General features: G+C 43.4%; 1 protein-coding gene across 1 annotated transcript; it reads right to left on the bottom strand.

Moving 5' to 3' along the window:
- Positions 1–4,152: 4,152 nt before the first annotated feature.
- On the bottom strand, positions 4,153–7,336 carry LOC120104809 (IQ domain-containing protein IQM2-like). Its single transcript, XM_039116614.3, has 9 exons — positions 6,573–7,336; positions 6,367–6,481; positions 6,194–6,259; positions 6,016–6,104; positions 5,810–5,900; positions 5,574–5,720; positions 5,397–5,489; positions 5,212–5,313; positions 4,153–5,067 (listed from the first exon to the last, which is right to left on the bottom strand). Exons 1-9 carry the CDS (start codon positions 7,031–7,033, stop codon positions 4,324–4,326), a joined length of 1,908 nt encoding a protein of 635 aa, XP_038972542.1. The 5' UTR covers positions 7,034–7,336; the 3' UTR covers positions 4,153–4,323.
- Between the last annotated feature and the right edge of the window lie 11,761 nt (positions 7,337–19,097).

Raw genomic sequence — 19,097 nt, 5'->3', positions numbered from 1 at the left:
GGAAAGTAGTCAAGGGCTCCTAACTTGTAGGAGCCCTTCATCCTTATTAAAGGAGGACTAGGGCCGGCGCCCTAGATGGACCTTTCTCCTCTTCATCACGTGGCCACCCCCTCTCCATCTCTCCTTGGTTCAGCCGCCATCAGCAAAGGGAAAAGAAGAGGAGGCGTCTCCCTCCTCTTGGTCTTCTTCCTTGGCTCCAACGCATGGAAAAAGAAGAAGGCTGCAGGGGCTTTTGATCTTCTTCCCATCTTCATCCTTCTTCTTCCTCCTCTCAAGCACAATCAAGGGTTGATTGAAAGAGAGGAGATCAGCCATCAAAAGCTATCTCTGCAAGGGAGCTAGCACCCCGGTGAGATTTAGAGCTTGGATCGGATCCTGCTTCGTGTGGATACCCGTAGAGGCCGGACGTTTGAACGGCTTCAAGCGAACCCTCTTCCAAAACCACGAATTCAGATTTGCGGTGATCATCTACCCGCGCAAGGTGAAGATTTGATCTTCCTAATAGTTTTAAAAGTTTTAATTCTTACCTAATTACGAAAGGTCTAGAAACAACGTTCATGCGATGAACGTCGAACCCGTGCATGCCGATTCCGCTGCCATCTGATTTTTGTTTTTGAAATATCAGCGGCATGGGCGGGTTCCCAACACTAAGGTCGGGATGCCCCGAGGGTCGGCCGTAGAGAACCAGACTCCCTCGATCTCGGGAAGCGTCGCAGGTCGGTAGAGCGTGCCCAGACCCGCCGACCTGACGAACGATCCCCCGACTAAGGTCGGGATGCCCCGAGGGTCGACCGTAGAGTCCCAAACTCCCTCGACCACGGGAGGCACCACAGGTCAGCAAAGCGTCCGCGGACTCGCCGACCTGACGCAAGATCCCTCGACCAAGGTTGAGACGCCCGAGGTCCTACCATGGGGTCTGAAACTCCCTCGACCTCGCAGAGAGCTACAATTCAATAAAGCCTCGCCAAATCCTCTCAACCTCGGTGGGCGCTGTTGGGTCCGTGAGAAACCCGAGCCCCCCTTTAAGTCAAAATGACTCCGGAGGTCAACGAGGAAAGGAGGCAACCTACTCCACCATGCGAAGCGTGACTCGGAGAATGCAAGAGGTACATCCAACTAGACGCCCTCCTTGTTAAATTTTATCTACATATTGCTGGGCGGAAATTTATGATTATATAATTAATGTAGATTTTCATTATTTTTGTTGGAAATTTGATTTATATCTAAATAGTGTCAAACTTATATCTATATTTGGATAGAAAAATATGGATATGCTTCATATTTGATCTGTATCTGTATCCGTATCCATTGAGTAGAAATATGGATGCTAATTTTGGTATCTATTTAACAAAATCCACTATCCAGATTGCACGTGACCCACAGGTCCATGTCACTAGTCCGGGAGTCTTGCCTCGCCCCAAAGTCGGGCCTCTCCAATGGGTCGGCTTAAGATCGACCCCCTAACTACATTATGAAGGCTCCGTTCGTCAAGTCTCCGCAATCTGTACGAAGGCTTCATAAATTAGGGCCCAACTCGGCTCTTCTACGTAAACTCCGACATCTAGCTGAGAAAGTGGTCTCGACCACGAGTGTGTCAGCCAAACATGGATACCAAGGCAATTTTCGGAAATTCCAGCCCTGCTCACCGAGATCTCGGCAGAGTCCGAGAACGATAACTACGAAAACCTTCGACGATGACTTACTTATTAGCCCGCGCTCCCTACGAGGGGTTCGGAGTTGAGTTCGGAAACCCGACTAAAATCTCCGAAGGGCTAAGGCCCGACCTCGATGCCTTGGGATTTCCCTAAAGGCTAAACGTGATGACTTCCACGATTCTTAGATCCGAGCTATGGGACTTAGAGGAATTTTCTAAAAAACCTAAGACTCGGAGCTCCTTTTGGTCGGAGTGACTGGAACCCGAGAAGGCTAAGACATAGCCCGGGAAAAGGGGACAACTTCGTTAAGTAACCCAAAAACTAAGATCTGAAGTTAGAGGTCGTCGAGGCAGTTAGCTAAGGCTCTAGCCTCGTTCGCAACAAAAAAGAAAGGCAAACACATAATGATGAAAGTGTTTTTCATTAACAGAAGGCCGAAGGCCGATTACAAAATTGGAGGTCGACCATTTAAGAGCCGACCTCGGATACAATGAAAAAGAAAGGAAAAATACGCTAAGTCCTAAGCGGCGGGAGCAACGTCCGGGGGGTCGTCCGGCACGTTGATGATCTCGAGGTTTTCAGCCGGCACAGGCTCGGGATCGGGGGCAGGGGCCTCGGGTACCGCCTCCGGGACGGCGTCCGTCTCGGCCGCCGGAGCTGCCTCTATGGTGCCAACCGCCTCGGCCACCCCCGTCGAAGGCTCGGCGTGGTCTTCTTCGTATATCCCCGCCTCGGATGTCAAAATGGCGGGGAGGGCTTCCACGTCGGACCCCAGGCCCAGGTCCTTCCTCGGACGGATCGTCGAGAGGTCGTACTGAGGGCAGTACCGGCGCATCTGAGCCCGGAAGTTCTCGAAACCTCGGAGGAACCCGTCCACTGTCTCCTCCTCCAACATGTCGCGGAACTCTTGCGACTCCTTGAAGAGCTCCACGGCATGTTCGGCTCGCTCGAGTGCCCTCCTCTCCCGGGCCTCAAGTTGCTCGATTCGGAGGCGGGAGACCCCGTCCTCATACCTGAGGGCCGCGACCTCGGCCTGGACCTCCCCTAAGCGCGCCTCCGTGCCGCGCAAGGCCGACCTGGTTAGGGCGTGGGCGGCCTTCTCCTCCTTGAGCCCCTCCGCCATAGCGAGGCGCTCAGCCTCGTTGGCCGCCCACCGAGCCTCGGCCGCGGCCAACGCCGCCTCCAGCTCGGCGACTCTTTTCTTAGCCGGCTCCAGCTGTCGGCCGAGCTGTCGGACTTCTTCCCGACACCCGTGGGCGATGAACGCCAAGGTGTCGAGCTCGAGAATATGCTGAAAAGAAAGAAACGAGGGTATTGTGAGTTGAAAAGCACACAAGTACGCTAGTAACTCAAGGAAATTAAGAAGGAAGCTTACCCGGGCGGTGTTGCAGTAAGCGCTGCCAACGACCTCCTCCAGCGAAACATTCCGGAACACGGCCCGGTCCGCTGTGGAGTAAGCTGGAGGTCCGCATTTATTGTGGAGTAAGCCGGAGGTCCGCATTTATTGTGGAGTAAGCCGGAGGTCCGCATTTATTGTGGAGTAAGCCGGAGAAAATCCGCATTTATTGTGGAGTAAGCCGGAGATCCGCATTTATTGTGGAGTAAGCCGGAGATCCGCATTTATTGTGGAGTAAGCCGGAGGTCCGCATTTATTGTGGAGTAAGCCGGAGATCCGCATTTATTGTGGAGTAAGCCGGAGATCCGCATTTATTGTGGAGTAAGCCGGAGATCCGCATTTATTGTGGAGTAAGCCGGAGGGTTACAGCGACCATGCGCAATAAATGCCAGAGGGGCGTCAGGGTATGGTCCTCGGCCAGACCTCTGAGGCGCACGGTCGTAGTAGGTGGCTGACAAGAGTAGACCTCGAACATCGGGGTTTTTCTTAGGTCGGAGGTCTCGAGGTCGGGCGTTCCGAAGTCGGACGTCGACTTCGGCCGTCCGGGGTCGGAAGTTGTACGGCTTCTTAGGGGCATTTATGTCATTTGGGAAAAAAATCTTATTCCCCCCAACAATACTGATTCTAGGATATGACCAGAACTAGATGGAACTAAGACTCTTTATTATACCAAACTGCAAGAAGGAGAAAAGAATTGACCTATGTGATTATGGAATTTAAATTCGCCATAACATAAAATCTTTTGTATATATAAAGCGAATGCCTGTGGTTTCAACCCACTCTGGAGCACTCCCAAAATGCGCCTTCTCAGAGTTCAGAGCCTCTTCCTCTTTTAGTCATTTAAACTATCCAACTCTACATGGTTGAAGCTTGAATCTGGATGCTCTCTCCCTCCTAACCCCCTTCTTTTTTCGAGTCGTAAACCTAGATAATGCATACTAACATAAATTTAAACGAGGGGATGTTTCAATTCATCTGTTTTGGTTCACCTTTGCCTTAAACTTATCAAAGAAACGAGGAACCAAAGAATATTCAATGCAGGACTCAGAAGCGACATGGCGCGGTAGTATATCTACACACCAGTGTTCTATCTGTAGCTCCAACTAGCAATGTTAGTTAATGGCGTTGATTTCTATTGATCCACCAAAAATTCATTACAGTTTGAATAACGTATTCCTCTACAAATCTGCAAAACGAATGAATTGAATATTCTCATCTCTATACGTATGAACTCAATCATTGAAAGAATTTCCTCTCCTTTATCTATCACTGCTAGATTTCTGTAGTTGTCGGTGATGATGCTTCTGGCAATTTAGGACAGCGGCCTGTTGCATTCCTGGGCGAAGCAAATCTTGCAGGCCCAGCACTTCTTGGAGATAAGTTCACTTGTTCTAAAGCACGGAGCTGAAGCTCTGATGGATAGTCCCTCACACACCCAATCCGAGGCCCAGCACCTGTGGTCCACTTGCAAGATAACTGCTTTCCCAACTGATATGACTTCATTCCTTTCTTAGAGTTAATCCTCCGAAGAATCAATTCTTGTGGAATAGAAGCATCTTCATCTTCTTCTTGCTCCTCTGCAAATAGATTTTGTTTGCGGAACACGTACTGTTGTTCGGAAGCAGATGAATCTTCAACTGCTTCATCATCTCCATATATATTGATCCCGTTCTGTCCTGTGGTGCAGTTTACTTCCTCGTCAGATTCTTCTTCGCTCTCACCTGGGTCCCTGAACATTATCTGCTTCTGGAGTTTGTGGCACAGATCCAAAATGAGTGATTTTTTGTCTGCCCCAAATCTGAATTCAGCAAGGGAACTTATAACACCCAATCCTCTGGATCTCTTAGATGAATCGAGACTCTCTGTTGCCAAAGCCTTGCCTGTTGTTCTTTCAGAGCCATAAGATGGTTGTGTTGAAGCTTCGGGGTTGGCACAAATATGTTTCTCAGCCAACTTTAGTGAGCGGTTGCTTCTAAGTCTAATCAGGAACTCGTCATCTCCTTCAGTTGGACTCAACTGTATAAAATGGAAACCGAATAATTCAAATCAGTCTTGCTAAAACAATTAAGTTACTTAATAAGAAGTAATCTTTCAAGTCATCAATAAGTTTGAAGTTCAAGGTTTTGAGGATTATATATATGAATATTATAACATGCTAACCTGAACATCATTAAGATCCACATTGTTTTCCATGAGATAGTTCATGAAATCCTGAAAGTTCTCCTCTGTCGGGCGGTAGTGCCCACTATGAGGCCACACAGCCTGCCAAGATAAGATCAGCAAAACACATTAAATGGAGAGTTCTTTATAAATGATGCAAATCATTCTGCTGACCAATCTCTTACCTTCAGAATTCCATTTTCTACAACTAATCTCCCAGCAGCAGATGTAGCTCCTCCAGCAAGAAAACTTGAGTGCTGAAATGTACCTTTTTGCTTCTGCAATGGTAAATGAATTACATCAGGCTAGTTAACATAACAAAAAGATACTGCTTTATAGTTATCTGAGATATCTAAAGTTACCTGACCAACATATAAACTCTTTGATGTGCTTAGAACAAAGATCCACTTGGCATCTTTGGGGCCCTCAGATGTGTCTAGGATTTGCCTGCTTTTCTTGTACATGAACTTCCCATCTTCAACTATTACTTCATAGGCCTCCCTTTCTTTCTGCATGATGAGAATATAAATCAGCTCTATGTTGGACTGGTCCAAATAACTGCTTTTTGTGCATAAAGTTTGTTACGATAGAGGCTTACCGGGCCAAGATATTTGATGCACTGCTGTTGAAGCTTTGACCGAGGGCAATGTTCTCCAAGACTGACCTCCTTCCCATCTCCCACATCCAGCCTGATTATTCCAACCGGTGGTTTTTCTCATGAGGCATACATTGTAACTTTCTATCCTATCATTTATATTTGATGCTTGATTATTAGCATCATGAAAGAGGACTTCACAAGCCTACCAGTAGAAGAAAGGTTGCCTGCTCTCATAGTGAAGCCAACAATCATAGTACAAGTGGAGATTGTGACCATAGCGATGCCGAGGGTCAATCTATTAACAGAATGTAAACAATTTTGTATGCAGCACATGCCAATTTAATGAACAGACAGAAGAAAAAATAGGGTTTTTTCCAGGCCTACCGCCTCGAGCCAATGCTGCAATGCGAGTTTCTGAGCTTTCTCATTCTTTGATAAACCTTTACCAACCTGTGATTTATGAATATGAAAGCTTAAGTTCAGACATCCAATGTAACATAACTTGTAAAAGAGGTCCATAACATGACTGAACTATATATTGTTTTATCACAAAGTACCTTAGCTGCCCTGGTTCTGGCCCTTGACCACCGAGATACGGCTGATTCCGGTTTCTCAATATCAAAGAAAGAGACAGAACTCCGCTTAAGCAATGCAAAATCTAACAATTTCCACCTAAAGCAGGCAGTAGATTAGGAGCTCAAAAATAGCATTAAAAAGGGGCTATAATTTAAACAATGAAAGCAACAACTAGGTAAAGCCATACCAACGCTGCTCTATGAGGACAGCGCAATCAGCAAGCTGTCTTCTCGTCCGAAAGCTTTTGTAGACCTTCTGCAACTTCACTGCAGCCTCATGTTTTGGACCTTCTGCAATCACTGGTGATTCCGGAGCCTGTTCTTGTAAATGACTGAACCTCGACTTTTCAGAACCGATTGATCTCGTGGCATTTTCTTTCTTAGAAGTTGGACTTTTTATTGAGAACTTTGTTTCCAGGTGAAAGGGATCCCTTTCTTTTCTATTAAAGCTCAGAGATCCTTCAAAAATTAACTTCCCAGATCCAAAAGATTCGACAATGGCAGGATGAGAGTCTCGGCCATTGAAGCTGACTGATCGCAAGGTGGATCTCACACTGTCAGCAAAACTGAGAGATCTCATGAAGAGAGCTTCAAATGACTCATCCAAAGCAGCATAATCGGCTCCAGGGCATGAAAATGATATCCCCATGGTGGAACGCAACAGATTGTCTCTGAACCTTCTATACTAGAATTGGCAGGACAATGAACAAGTTACGAGAAAAGTTATAGATCTCCTCCTGTAAAGAGAAGATTGGGATAATTCAAATTGAGTTAGATTCACTCTAACAACAATATAGAGAAAAAATAAACACCAAAATTTGGTACATTTGGGAGAGATAGATGAAAGAAAATAAAAGAAAGTATCGATTTAGCCACATATATAGAAAACCCAGTCCCGAAACTCATTTAAGTAACCCAAGAAACTTCAATAAAAGTCAAGAAGGAAGAGGATAAAGGTAGAAGTATTGTGAAAGCTCATATAAATGTTGGCTTTGAAGAATAGAACTGCATTTAATCATTATCTTGTTTATCCCTTCTATGAACACCAAAGAAAGAGTAATCCGGGCATAAAAGCATATAAATTAGAGCCATAACAAACAAATAACCCCATCCTGATCTTCTACTGCAGTAAGGTAAAAGATCAGAGACAAGACGAGACCCTATTCCATTTAAAACTAAGCAATCCTCGTTTGACAAAAAAAATTGCATGCAACAGTTTCCATTTTCACGCTATGAATCGTGCAAATGAGATTCGAGGAAACCTACGAAATCCAGCCTCATTTAGCAAAAATAACTGAAATCGCCAAACAAAAGGAAAAAGGACACAAAAATGAATCCCTTTTCACAATTATAGAATAACAAAAACCACCAAATGCCCACCCATAATCCAACTGAAAACATGCTTAAAGGCAAAAAAAGAAGAAGAGAGGATTAGAAAAGATCAAACAAAAACAAAAGTTTCAAGAATTCAAAGACAAACATCTTAAACACGACACCTTTGCCTCCCTTGCCTTCAGGATTACGTCAGAGCCAGGCACAGAGAGAGAGGAGATAAAGAGAGAGAAGAAGAGAGAGGATGAACCACTGTGAGAGGAGGGGCAGGAGGAGGACGAGGAAGAGGAGGAGGAGACTAAGAGAAGAGAGAATGCGTGGGGGGGTGAAGAGGAGAGGAGGTTGGTTGGTGGGAGATGGCATGAATCGTTCGGGGCCGGACAAAGAATAGGGTGGTTCTTTAGTTATCTAAAATAAGGGAATAGAGAGAGGGGAGGGTTCTTAGCGAAAAAAAAAGAGAGAGCGGAGGGTAGCACTGGCTAAACTGGGGTGGTCCGTTTAAATAGGAGGTTGGGGAGGGCCAGGGGGACTCTTCGGCGATTCCTAGTTTCGAATCACGCGTTCTCGAGAACCCCATACTGTTTTCAGTTTCTCTCACACGGATTCCTCAAGAAAATGAGGGAGGGAAGACAAAACATATAAAAATCAAAAAAAAAAAGAAAGAAAGAAAAATGCAGAAGAAGAAAGGAAGAAAGTTGCGAGACCTTTTTTTTTGCATTAAAAATAAAAGTATCATACCAAATATTTACAAATACAGCCAAAAGAATCAAAATACAAAATATTTCCGAGAGCACCAGATAACTCCGCCTCACCCACCCATAGATGTCTTTCCAAATAGTCAGCAACAAAAAAAGCCACCCAATCGGCCGCCTCGTTGGCCTCCCGATAAACATGCATCGCCTGAATAGCTAACTTGTCCCGAACCATGGTTCGAATATCTCTCAGTAGCGGGTGGTAATCGCCGATCCCCCCGAAGATCCGCAGAATCCACCCAATGATTGTCGCAGAGTCGTCCTCCAAAAGGACCATCCTGCCTGTAGAGCATGTGGCACATAGCACAAACCAGACCAAGCCGCTCTCAACTCCGCCGCGGGCACCGAAGTATCAAACAACTGACAACCCCAGCAGCAATCATCCTAGAGTCCGGGCCTCTGACCATAAAGCTCGCATTTCCTCTCGCGTCGCCCTGCAAGATGCAACCGTCGAAGTTGATCTTGAGGAAGCTTGAAGATGGGAGCTCCAAGGTGAAAAACACTGTACGGGGCGCTCTACAAGTAGAGGTAGAGCTCCAGATGTTTCGAGGTATCAAAGGTCTATCCGAATAATCCGCCTGAAAGACCTTCACAGCTAGCAGCCTCGTCCTCTCCACCACCACCCCTGGAGGGGGGCAAGACTTCCCGAATGTCCATGCGTTCCTCGCAAGCCATATTTAGTAGGCAGTATAAGTCACCCTTACCGCCTCTAGTCTAGACTACAAGGCATCCGCCGAACGAGAATCTGTAGAAAGGATACCGCATGGCACCAAAACTCTACAGGAAACCCTGATCGCCTCCAGATCCTCCTAGCCCGATGGCACTGGAAAACAGCATGATCAAGAGACTCATCTGTCATACACTTAGGGCACTAGGGGTGGATGACCATGCCCCTCTCAAACAGTAGAAGCCTCGTTGGTAGCCGACCTCAAGCGAACTTTGATGGGGACATAAGAGTCCTTCATCCAGTTGATCCTGAGCCCCCGGATTGGGTCCATTTGAGTTCGAGTCATTTTCTTTTATTACATTATTTGCTTTTGTCTTAGTTAAGTCAATTTGGTTAGTTGTTTTGTTATTAGACTAGTCAATTGGGTTTATGTAATTGGGTCAATTTAGTGGACCAATTTTGGTAAGGGATTAATTGATTAAGAGTCCAAATTTAATCAGTGTCAATTGACTGATTTGATTAATTGATTACTTGATTTGGTCAAGATATAAGATCTATATAAAGACTACCCCTCTCATGTATGAGACAATGGATGATTGAATGAGAAAACCCTAGCCTTCCTCTCGTTCTTTTTCTTCCTCCTCTTCTCTTCTTCTTTCTGCGTCTCTATAACCTCTTCTTCCTTTTCCTCGCTTGTTCTTCCTCCTTCTCCTCTTCCCTTGCAGTGGTTCTACATCACATTGTTTACCTTCAAGGAACCCTTAGTACAGATAAATCAAAGCCTAGGTAGGTTTCTGAATGAAACAAGTCATGGAAGGGTCTTAGTTGAATAAGTCTTGCAAAGACTGATTAATACCTACTCATGCAATTTGGTTGTTTGATGTAGATGGCTCAGCGTATGGAAAATATTTGCAAAAGACAATTAAATTGTATTTCTGGAGATAGAATTGCCGTCTTTAAGATGTAACTATTTGTTCGAACACAATATTGGAGGGCTTTTAAGTCTGGTAAAGTCAAGGTGATCAATCAATTCATTTTATCACCATAATAGTAACAGTCCAAACTTTTTGACCCAATCTTCATCCATTATAATCTCTGCCTGTAAAGTCCATGATTTTGATTTAGGTTTACTTCATGTGTTCTACAAACTTTGCAGTAAGATTTTATTTCCCTGCAACTCATGCCTGATAATCTAATATAAAAAAGAATATCGAAAGAAATAAACTGATCATATAAAGGGTAATCCTTGATATAAAAATGACTTTTCCTTTCTTTAACATTAATTGCAAATTTTTGTCCATATCTATCCATATGCATGCTTTGCCATATTACATAATGTCAACCATTGCATAGTAAGAAGATATTAGCTTTTCATAGAAAAAGAACTACAGTGATCCTTGGTAATCCATTAGGGAGAAAATAAAAATTTCTTCAACCCACTTCCACTTGATTATATGAAAAAATAAAAATATTATTATTTTTTTAAAATGGGTTCAAAGTACTTTATTTTTCTTAAAGATAATTAAAACCATTATACAGGTCTTCTATTTACACAAGTGAGGTCCATTTTTCAAAAAACACATCAAATTCTTCTTTTAATTGGAAAAGGTTACAACTTTTCCTAGATGACCCTGACTAATGAAAATAGTTATGAAAAAGTTTAAAATCCTTCTGGTGCTAATTTCAAGGTCTGCATCAACTTTGCATTTAATCTATCATGTTAGCTAATTTCTTCTAGATTATAATTATGCCCATCAAATTATTACCTTAAAAGGAAGCTTTTTTTTTTTTTTTGATTAGCCTGTTTCAAGGCCCAAATATTATCAAAACCTATATTAGTTCGAAGTGATGAACCAGCTGCAGCCTCATAGTATTTGTAGAGAGTTTTGTATGGTGCATGGCATGGCGAAATAGATAATGTAATATCCGGGCCCAGAACCTACTAGGCCCAATAAGAAATGGGCCCAGTTAAAGGTTTGGGCCCAAATTTCACTGTGGGCAGTGCTGTATAATGATTGAAATAAAAAAAAAAAAAAATGAAGGGATAAGACCGACAGGGGGGGTTACCGCAACCCCTGCTGGCAGCCGATGCCGGCGCGCCGGAGACAAGGGGGGCGGCGGCCAGTCCCGAAGCATGGTGGAAAGGAGAGGATGGGACTTCTCAGAGGGGGGGGTTTCATCCTCTAAATAATCATTTAAGCCTCTGCCGGCAACCCCAAGTGAGAGACCCCCTAGAGCACTGAACGAGAGAGAGAGGGTTTGCCAAACCTACTTCCGTCGCCGGAGAAGATGCTCGTGGCTTCTTCCAAAAGCTAGGTAAGCCCTCTACCTTCTCTCCTCCTGATTTATTTAGGATAACAAAGAAAGAATGAAAGCAAAGAAGATGAAGGGGGAGGGGGTTACCGTGCGCGGCCAGGGATGTCGCCAACAGCGTGAACGCTGCCGGCCTCGGCTCGGCCGCAGGTACAGGCCGCGGACCGGCTGCGAGCACGGACGAGCCCATTGGCCGCTGGAATCAGCCGCGGGCGCCGCCGGCCGTGGCGTGACCCCAAGCTCGGCCTCTCCCGAGCCCCCTCATCTTCTTCCTTGTGATGGGAAGGGGAGGAGATTAGAGTAGAAAAAGGGTTCGGGAGAGCCTTCGGGAGAGAGAAGAAAGGGAGGAGAAGAGAGAAGAAGAAAGAATGAGAGGGTTGAGAAGGAAGGTTGAAGAAGAAAAAAAAAAAAAAAAAAAAAAAAGAAGAGAGGAAGAGGGGACTCATCCTCGTCGTCGTGTGCGGCGGCCGCCGGCTTCGGCCGCGAGCACCGTCGCCGCAGGCGCGCGATGCAGGCTCGGCCGGGGACGCCGCCGGTCGTGGCCCGGCCCCCTTCCGCTCGCCGCCCCCCTTCCACTCGACGTCCTCCCTTCGTCGGAGAAGAGAAGAGGAGACCGTCGCCCTCTCTTCGCCGGAGAGTAGAGGAGAAGAGGAAGGGGAGATCGGGATGAAAGAAGAAGGGAGGAGAGGAAGCTTCGGGAAGGAGAAGAAAAGAAAAAGGAGAAGAGAAGAAAAGGAAAGAAAAAGGAAAAGAAAAAGAAAAAGAAAAAGAAAGAAAAAGAGAAACAAAAAGAAAGAAAAGAAAAGAAAAAGAAAAGAAAAGAAAGAAAATGAGAAGAGAAAAGAAAAGAGTGGGTTAACGGACCGGAATCGGGTTCGGATCCGAAACACGTAAAGCCCAATTCAAGCCAATGTAATTAATTTGGGGGCCAAATTGATCCCGGATTGACCCTGACTCAGGCCCAAACGGGTCACAGTGACCCTAAACCCGAAATTAAACCCAATTAAGCTGGGAATTAAGCTTAGTGGCCAATTGGAAGGCCAATTAAGACTTATGAGCCCAGCCAAGACCCCAATACAGAGGAATTAGGCTTGGGCTAAATTTCAGGTAGAAAAGGAAATAACATATTGTTATTATGACATGATTTAGGTGATTAAGGATCTGTCACCTGGACTTGAGCAATTTGGAAAGCGAATTGAAGTAAGTAATCTGCCTTAATCTTATCGTAGATCCTGTATTACATTTTATAAGATGAACCAGTATTTTTTTATACAATTTGAATTGTATGCATGATTAGTGAAGAATGTAAGTAACCTGCCCTAATCTTTATGGATCATACATGAAATTTAACATGTTATGCATGTACTGTAGGCTAAGAATGATATGTGTATCTGACATGCTCTAGTTATACCAGATATGATGATATATGTTTTATATTCCGTTATGCCTACAAAATACTGGGATTACGTTACATGCTAAGATATGAGTTATGAAATATGAACATGAGTGGTACATGTCAGTCACATGATTCATAGTTGTGCATATATTATGTTTTCATAGCTCTTGTGATACATGCAAAATGAATGGAGTTCCATGTTATGATTTTCTTAGCATGAGTGTAAAGAATGATAATGATTTGCCCTAGCTGCATATTGCTTGTAAGGGGGTACCTAAGAACTACTAATGCTACGGGCCGAATGCAACTGAGCCGGCCTTGCCAGTGGCCGATAATGACTGAGCCAGCCCCGCCAGTGGCCGACTAATAACTGAGCAGGCCCCGCCAGTGACCATTAATGAATTCGCCGTAGCATCTATGAGGTACTACCTATACGGAGCATTATTTATGAACTCTTAAGAGCTACTGACCCAATGTAACTGAGCCGGCCTTGCCAGTGGCCGAGAATGACTGAGCCAGCCCCGCCAGTGGCCGCCTAATAACTGAGCCGGTCCCGCCAGTGGCCAAGAATGACTTCGCAGTAGCATTTAAGAGCATGACCACGGTATGCCGGGGGCACGGTTTCATGTGCATGTTTTATGAAAATTTTGTGATTTGCAATACTGCTTTGTTTAAATTGCATACTTTATGAAAATGATATTTGAAGCATGATCATGAGACTCGTTTCAGAGATTGGGTATATGAGGCGGGTGCTTCCAAATCCTGCAGATGTGTTTTTGGGGAGAAGCAAAAATCGGTGAGGGGTGAAGGACGCTTGCGTGAAGCCCCGGAACCGGCCAACATCTGGCAGGGGAGCCCCGTGTTTCCCCCTCATGTGGGCCCGATAGTCACGTGCCCTGCGCAGGCGGGCCGTGACATTTCTGAACGTGCTTGGCCAAAGCATACATGGTTTTACAACGGGTTTTGAATATATCGTTATGAAATGTTGTATTTTGCTATAACCGATATCTCCTTTAAATTGCATACATATTATGCCATGAAGATGATTAGATAAATATGCATGTCAGCTTCTCAAACCCTGCATAAACATGGTTACCGTTATGTTCGATCCGGTAAGATTATGTATGATTACTTACTGAGCCGTGTAGCTCATATCCGTTCATTTACTTTTTCTTTCAGATCCTCACCACTGATAGCTGCCAGAGACACGTTAATTTAGTATCAGGGCTTCTGGGGTAAAGCAAGTATACTTTTGTGTACATAAACTATGTAGAAGCTCTGTATTTGGGTACTGACCAGCATGTTGTACTAAGAATGCTTTCATATGAAAAGATTCGGTTGGTTTGACTACCCTATTACCCAGGTATGAGGCTGCGTGCTATTGCGGGTAGTAGTCGGCAATAGCACGGCCGTGTCACGGATCCGGATCCGGGGCGTGACATTCTAGTGGTATCAGAGCAATAGGTTAACCATGAGTAAAAATTTTAAGCTTTAATAAGGAAATGGGTAGTTAAGTCTCATTTAGTGAGATTCCGCATAACCGGAAAGGAAAGAAAAGATTTTATTGGTCGTATCATCGGTCAGTCACGAAAATTGCTTGACACAAATATTTTGATAGGTGATAATGAGCAACAAAAAGAAAGAAGCTAGGGCTAATACAAAGCCATTCTAGGGGCATGATTGTGACAGGTATGGTATTAGAGCTTAAGATTTAAGACTACTAAGGATTTTGGTGTTTTGAATCAGAATGCTAACGAGCCATGCCAAAATAAGAAAAAGCTAGTTTGGAGATTTCTCGATGGAGTAATTTGTATTTTGGATTATGATTAAAGTATATTTTGACTGATATTAAGTGGAGTACTAGCTATGGAATATTAAAGTACATTGTGATTATTTATGTATCAGTATATAGGTGATATTGGAAGTTTAACTTGGTACTGGGTACTGTGGATGATACTTTTAGTTTGAAGTTAATTATTTTGATGGCAGGATAGGGTTTATTCATAAGTTGTTTCAGGCTTGGACAAGGAAAGATATTTTTAATATTCTTCGAGGATAAAATCTGTATGACAAATTATGCAGGCAACTATTATATAGAAAGAAAGTATATTTGAGAAATGAGATCTAAGGGTTTCCCCTTTGTTTACTTGGAATGTGAAATATTAGATCTTTGCAAATTATAATGCAAGATTAATATTTCGATTGGAAGTCATTTAGTAAATTCTGAGAATAATTTTCAATGTTGAAGAATATTTTAGGCTCAAATATTCTACATTGGATAAAGTGCAGTAGTTTGTGATCCTGTGATAAATCAATTAAACAAATATTAGTTGATGTTTTGATTAAAAAAAAAAAAGAGAGAGAATGATGATGACATGGGGTCATTAGGAAATGCGAGTGGAATCAGCAATAGAATTGATACGGGAACATGCCCAATAGCACATGATGTTGCAGGAGTTTGTATTTAGTGATCATGTTTGTAAGATTTGAAATAAATTATTTTATCTCTAATAGAGGGGCAATTATTAAATGCTTTCATTTATCACTAAGAAGCAAGTTTAAATTGTTTTATGAGGAAGGTGAAAAAATTATGGATGATAATTCCACATATCATCGTCTAGTGGAAAGAGTACAATAGAAGAAGATTTTTAAATAGAGATCTTACAACAAAAGTATACATCCTTTTCTTTTAACGGGGATGTGAGATCCAGAATCACCTTCTAGCAATGCTAAAGTAGGGCAGATTATTGTTCATGCAATTTAAAGATACCTAATAAAAGATTGGGATATTGAGAAATAATTTTCAGAAGTTTACACAATTTCGAGCTTAAAATGTCCTAAGATGACTTGAGAGCTTATCTCGTATTAGGAAAGAAGGCTTATTTTCAATGAATGAAGTTGTTGAAAATGTAAAATTCATTTTAAAGCGTTGTCGCTTATTTAAGAGGATCTTATGTTGGGATACCCTTTCTTTGCTCGCTCATGGAAAAGTTAAAAGAAGTTTTGGCTAAGTAACATTCGATCAAGATGGAGGAAAGATTTGAAATGCAAATACAGATGAGGAATTAAATAGTTCTGTTTGTAGGCAAATAGTATGTTGATCAAAAGTTATTTGTGAATTCAAAGGAATTTGATCAGAATGCGCAGCGAAAACATAGTGATCTGAAGTATTTATCTAAGTTGGCCAGAAGTATTATTCTTTTGATTCGGAAAGTTTTAATAACAAAAGATTTGATCTGTTTTCTTGTGTAGTAAGATTTTTCTGGATAAATAAAAGGAGAATGTTCTGATTTCTGGATAGCACTGTGCTATCCTAGATTCTCCAGTTTTATGTCATGCTAAGAAACTTCTTAGCATCTTTTGACATGAATTAATAGATCATCGATTTTGATCTTGGATCTAGAATATGTTGGTATGAACCTTCTCCCTCCTAAATTTGAAGCTTGAATTTTTTTAATTAATATCCATCCTTTATTCGATTGAAAGAAATTAAGGTTGTCAATTGACTTTGATGAATAACTATCAAGGGTGGATTGAAGTTGTTTATGATCTAATCTTGTGATAGATCGGGTAATCGAGAGCAGTTGATACTTTGACAAAGAAACTTGATCTTCTTATTCAGAATTAAGATGTTGATTTTATGAATAATCTGGAGAGAGAGCTGTATAATCTTCACCCATGAGTTTTTCTATTATTGGTAACTCCCGAGAGAATCTTGGCATCTTAAATTTAGTATTAACGGATTGATGGTGCCTTGGTTGGGCTTAGACCTGAAATGTTCCCTACTCCTAGCTATGACATCTTCGATCTACCTATCTAAAAGGGGTTTGAAGTTTTGCTAGGATAAAAGTTGATCATAAAATTGTAGGCAAGGTTAAGAGAAGAAAGAAGATTATAGATTATGAAAAGTATTTGATGCTAATGCTCTCACCTATTTCTATTAACCCGATTACGATCTTTGTGTGGACTTAATCAAAAGCAATTAATTTCTCGGGCCAAGGATTATAGCATCTAAGGTGGGAAGATTAGTCTTCTTTTGGAAGAGATCAAAAGAACTCCTATATCATAAATAGAAGGGATCAAGTTTTGAGGTGCCATGATTTTGCCAAAATCTTATCAGCAAGCATTTTAAGAGGGAGACTAACCGAGAACTAGAGGGTGACTCGATGGTTGAATACTTTTAAAGCCTGAACCTTAAGGTATGACTAATTTCGAGGACGAAATTATTTTAAGGGGGGTAGGATGTAATATCCGGGCCCAGAACCTACTAGGCCCAATAAGAAATGGGCCCAGTTAAAGGTTTGGGCCCAAATTTCACTGTGGGCAGTGCTGTATAATGATTGAAATAAAAAAAAAAAAAAATGAAGGGATAAGACCGACAGGGGGGGTTACCGCACCCCCTGCTGGCAGCCGATGCCGGCGCGCCGGAGACAAGGGGGGCGGCGGCCAGTCCCGAAGCATGGTGGAAAGGAGAGGATGGGACTTCTCAGGGGGGGGCTTTCATCCTCTAAATAATCATTTAAGCCTCTGCCGGCAACCCCAAGTGAGAGACCCCCTAGAGCACTGAACGAGAGAGAGAGGGTTTGCCAAACCTACTTCGGTCGCCGGAGAAGATGCTCGTGGCTTCTTCCAAAAGCTAGGTAAGCCCTCTACCTTCTCTCCTCCTGATTTATTTAGGATAACAAAGAAAGAATGAAAGCAAAGAAGATGAAGGGGGAGGGGGTTACCGTGCGCGGCCAGGGACGTCGCCAACAGCATGAACGCTGCCGGCCTCGGCTCGGCCGCAGGTACAGGCCGCGGACCGGCTGCGAGCACGGACGAGCCCATTGGCCGCTGGAATCAGCCGCGGGCGCCGCCGGCCGTGGCGTGACCCCAAGCTCGGCCTCTCCCGAGCCCCCTCATCTTCTTCCTTGTGATGGGAAGGGGAGGAGATTAGAGTAGAAAAAGGGTTCGGGAGAGCCTTCGGGAGAGAGAAGAAAGGGAGGAGAAGAGAGAAGAAGAAAGAATGAGAGGGTTGAGAAGGAAGGTTGAAGAAGAAAAAAAAAAAAAAAAGAAGAGAGGAAGAGGGGACTCATCCTCGTCGTCGTGTGCGGCGGCCGCCGGCTTCGGCCGCGAGCACCGTCGCCGCAGGCGCGCGATGCAGGCTCGGCCGGGGACGCCGCCGGTCGTGGCCCGGCCCCCTTCCGCTCGCCGCCCCCCTTCCACTCGACGTCCTCCCTTCGTCGGAGAAGAGAAGAGGAGACCGTCGCCCTCTCTTCGCCGGAGAGTAGAGGAGAAGAGGAAGGGGAGATCGGGATGAAAGAAGAAGGGAGGAGAGGAAGCTTCGGGAAGGAGAAGAAAAGAAAAAGGAGAAGAGAAGAAAAGGAAAGAAAAAGGAAAAGAAAAAGAAAAAGAAAAAGAAAGAAAAAGAGAAACAAAAAGAAAGAAAAGAAAAGAAAAAGAAAAGAAAAGAAAGAAAATGAGAAGAGAAAAGAAAAGAGTGGGTTAACGGACCGGAATCGGGTTCGGATCCGAAACACATAAAGCCCAATTCAAGCCAATGTAATTAATTTGGGGGCCAAATTGATCCCGGATTGACCCTGACTCAGGCCCAAACGGGTCACAGTGACCCTAAACCCGAAATTAAACCCAATTAAGCTGGGAATTAAGCTTAGTGGCCAATTGGAAGGCCAATTAAGACTTATGAGCCCAGCCAAGACCCCAATACAGAGGAATTAGGCTTGGGCTAAATTTCAGGTAGAAAAGGAAATAACATATTGTTATTATGACATGATTTAGGTGATTAAGGATCTGTCACCTGGACTTGAGCAATTTGGAAAGCGAATTGAAGTAAGTAATCTGCCTTAATCTTATCGTAGATCCTGTATTACATTTTATAAGATGAACCAGTGTTTTTTTATACAATTTGAATTGTATGCATGATTAGTGAAGAATGTAAGTAACCTGCCCTAATCTTTATGGATCATACATGAAATTTAACATGTTATGCATGTACTGTAGGCTAAGAATGATATGTGTATCTGACATGCTCTAGTTATACCAGATATGATGATATATGTTTTATATTCCGTTATGCCTACAAAATACTGGGATTACGTTACATGCTAAGATATGAGTTATGAAATATGAACATGAGTGGTACATGTCAGTCACATGATTCATAGTTGTGCACATATTATGTTTTCATAGCTCTTGTGATACATGCAAAATGAATGGAGTTCCATGTTATGATTTTCTTAGCATGAGTGTAAAG

This window comes from Phoenix dactylifera, chromosome 18, assembly GCF_051530095.1.
Source record: "Phoenix dactylifera cultivar Ajwa chromosome 18, Ajwa_hap1_PhDact_Kaust_v1.1, whole genome shotgun sequence".
Lineage (NCBI taxonomy): Eukaryota > Viridiplantae > Streptophyta > Magnoliopsida > Arecales > Arecaceae > Phoenix > Phoenix dactylifera.
This window is presented reverse-complemented; position numbering and strand designations above follow the sequence as displayed.

Excerpts from the sequence above, each read along its gene's own strand:
- LOC120104809 (XM_039116614.3), bottom strand. The coding sequence starts at position 7,033 with ATGGGGATATCATTTTCATGCCCTGGAGCCGATTATGCTGCTTTGGAT. Across the intron at positions 6,260-6,366 it reads CCAGAACCAGGGCAGCTAAG|GTTGGTAAAGGTTTATCAAA; the intron begins GTACTTTGTGAT and ends CATAAATCACAG. Across the intron at positions 5,490-5,573 it reads AGAGTTTATATGTTGGTCAG|AAGCAAAAAGGTACATTTCA; the intron begins GTAACTTTAGAT and ends TTACCATTGCAG.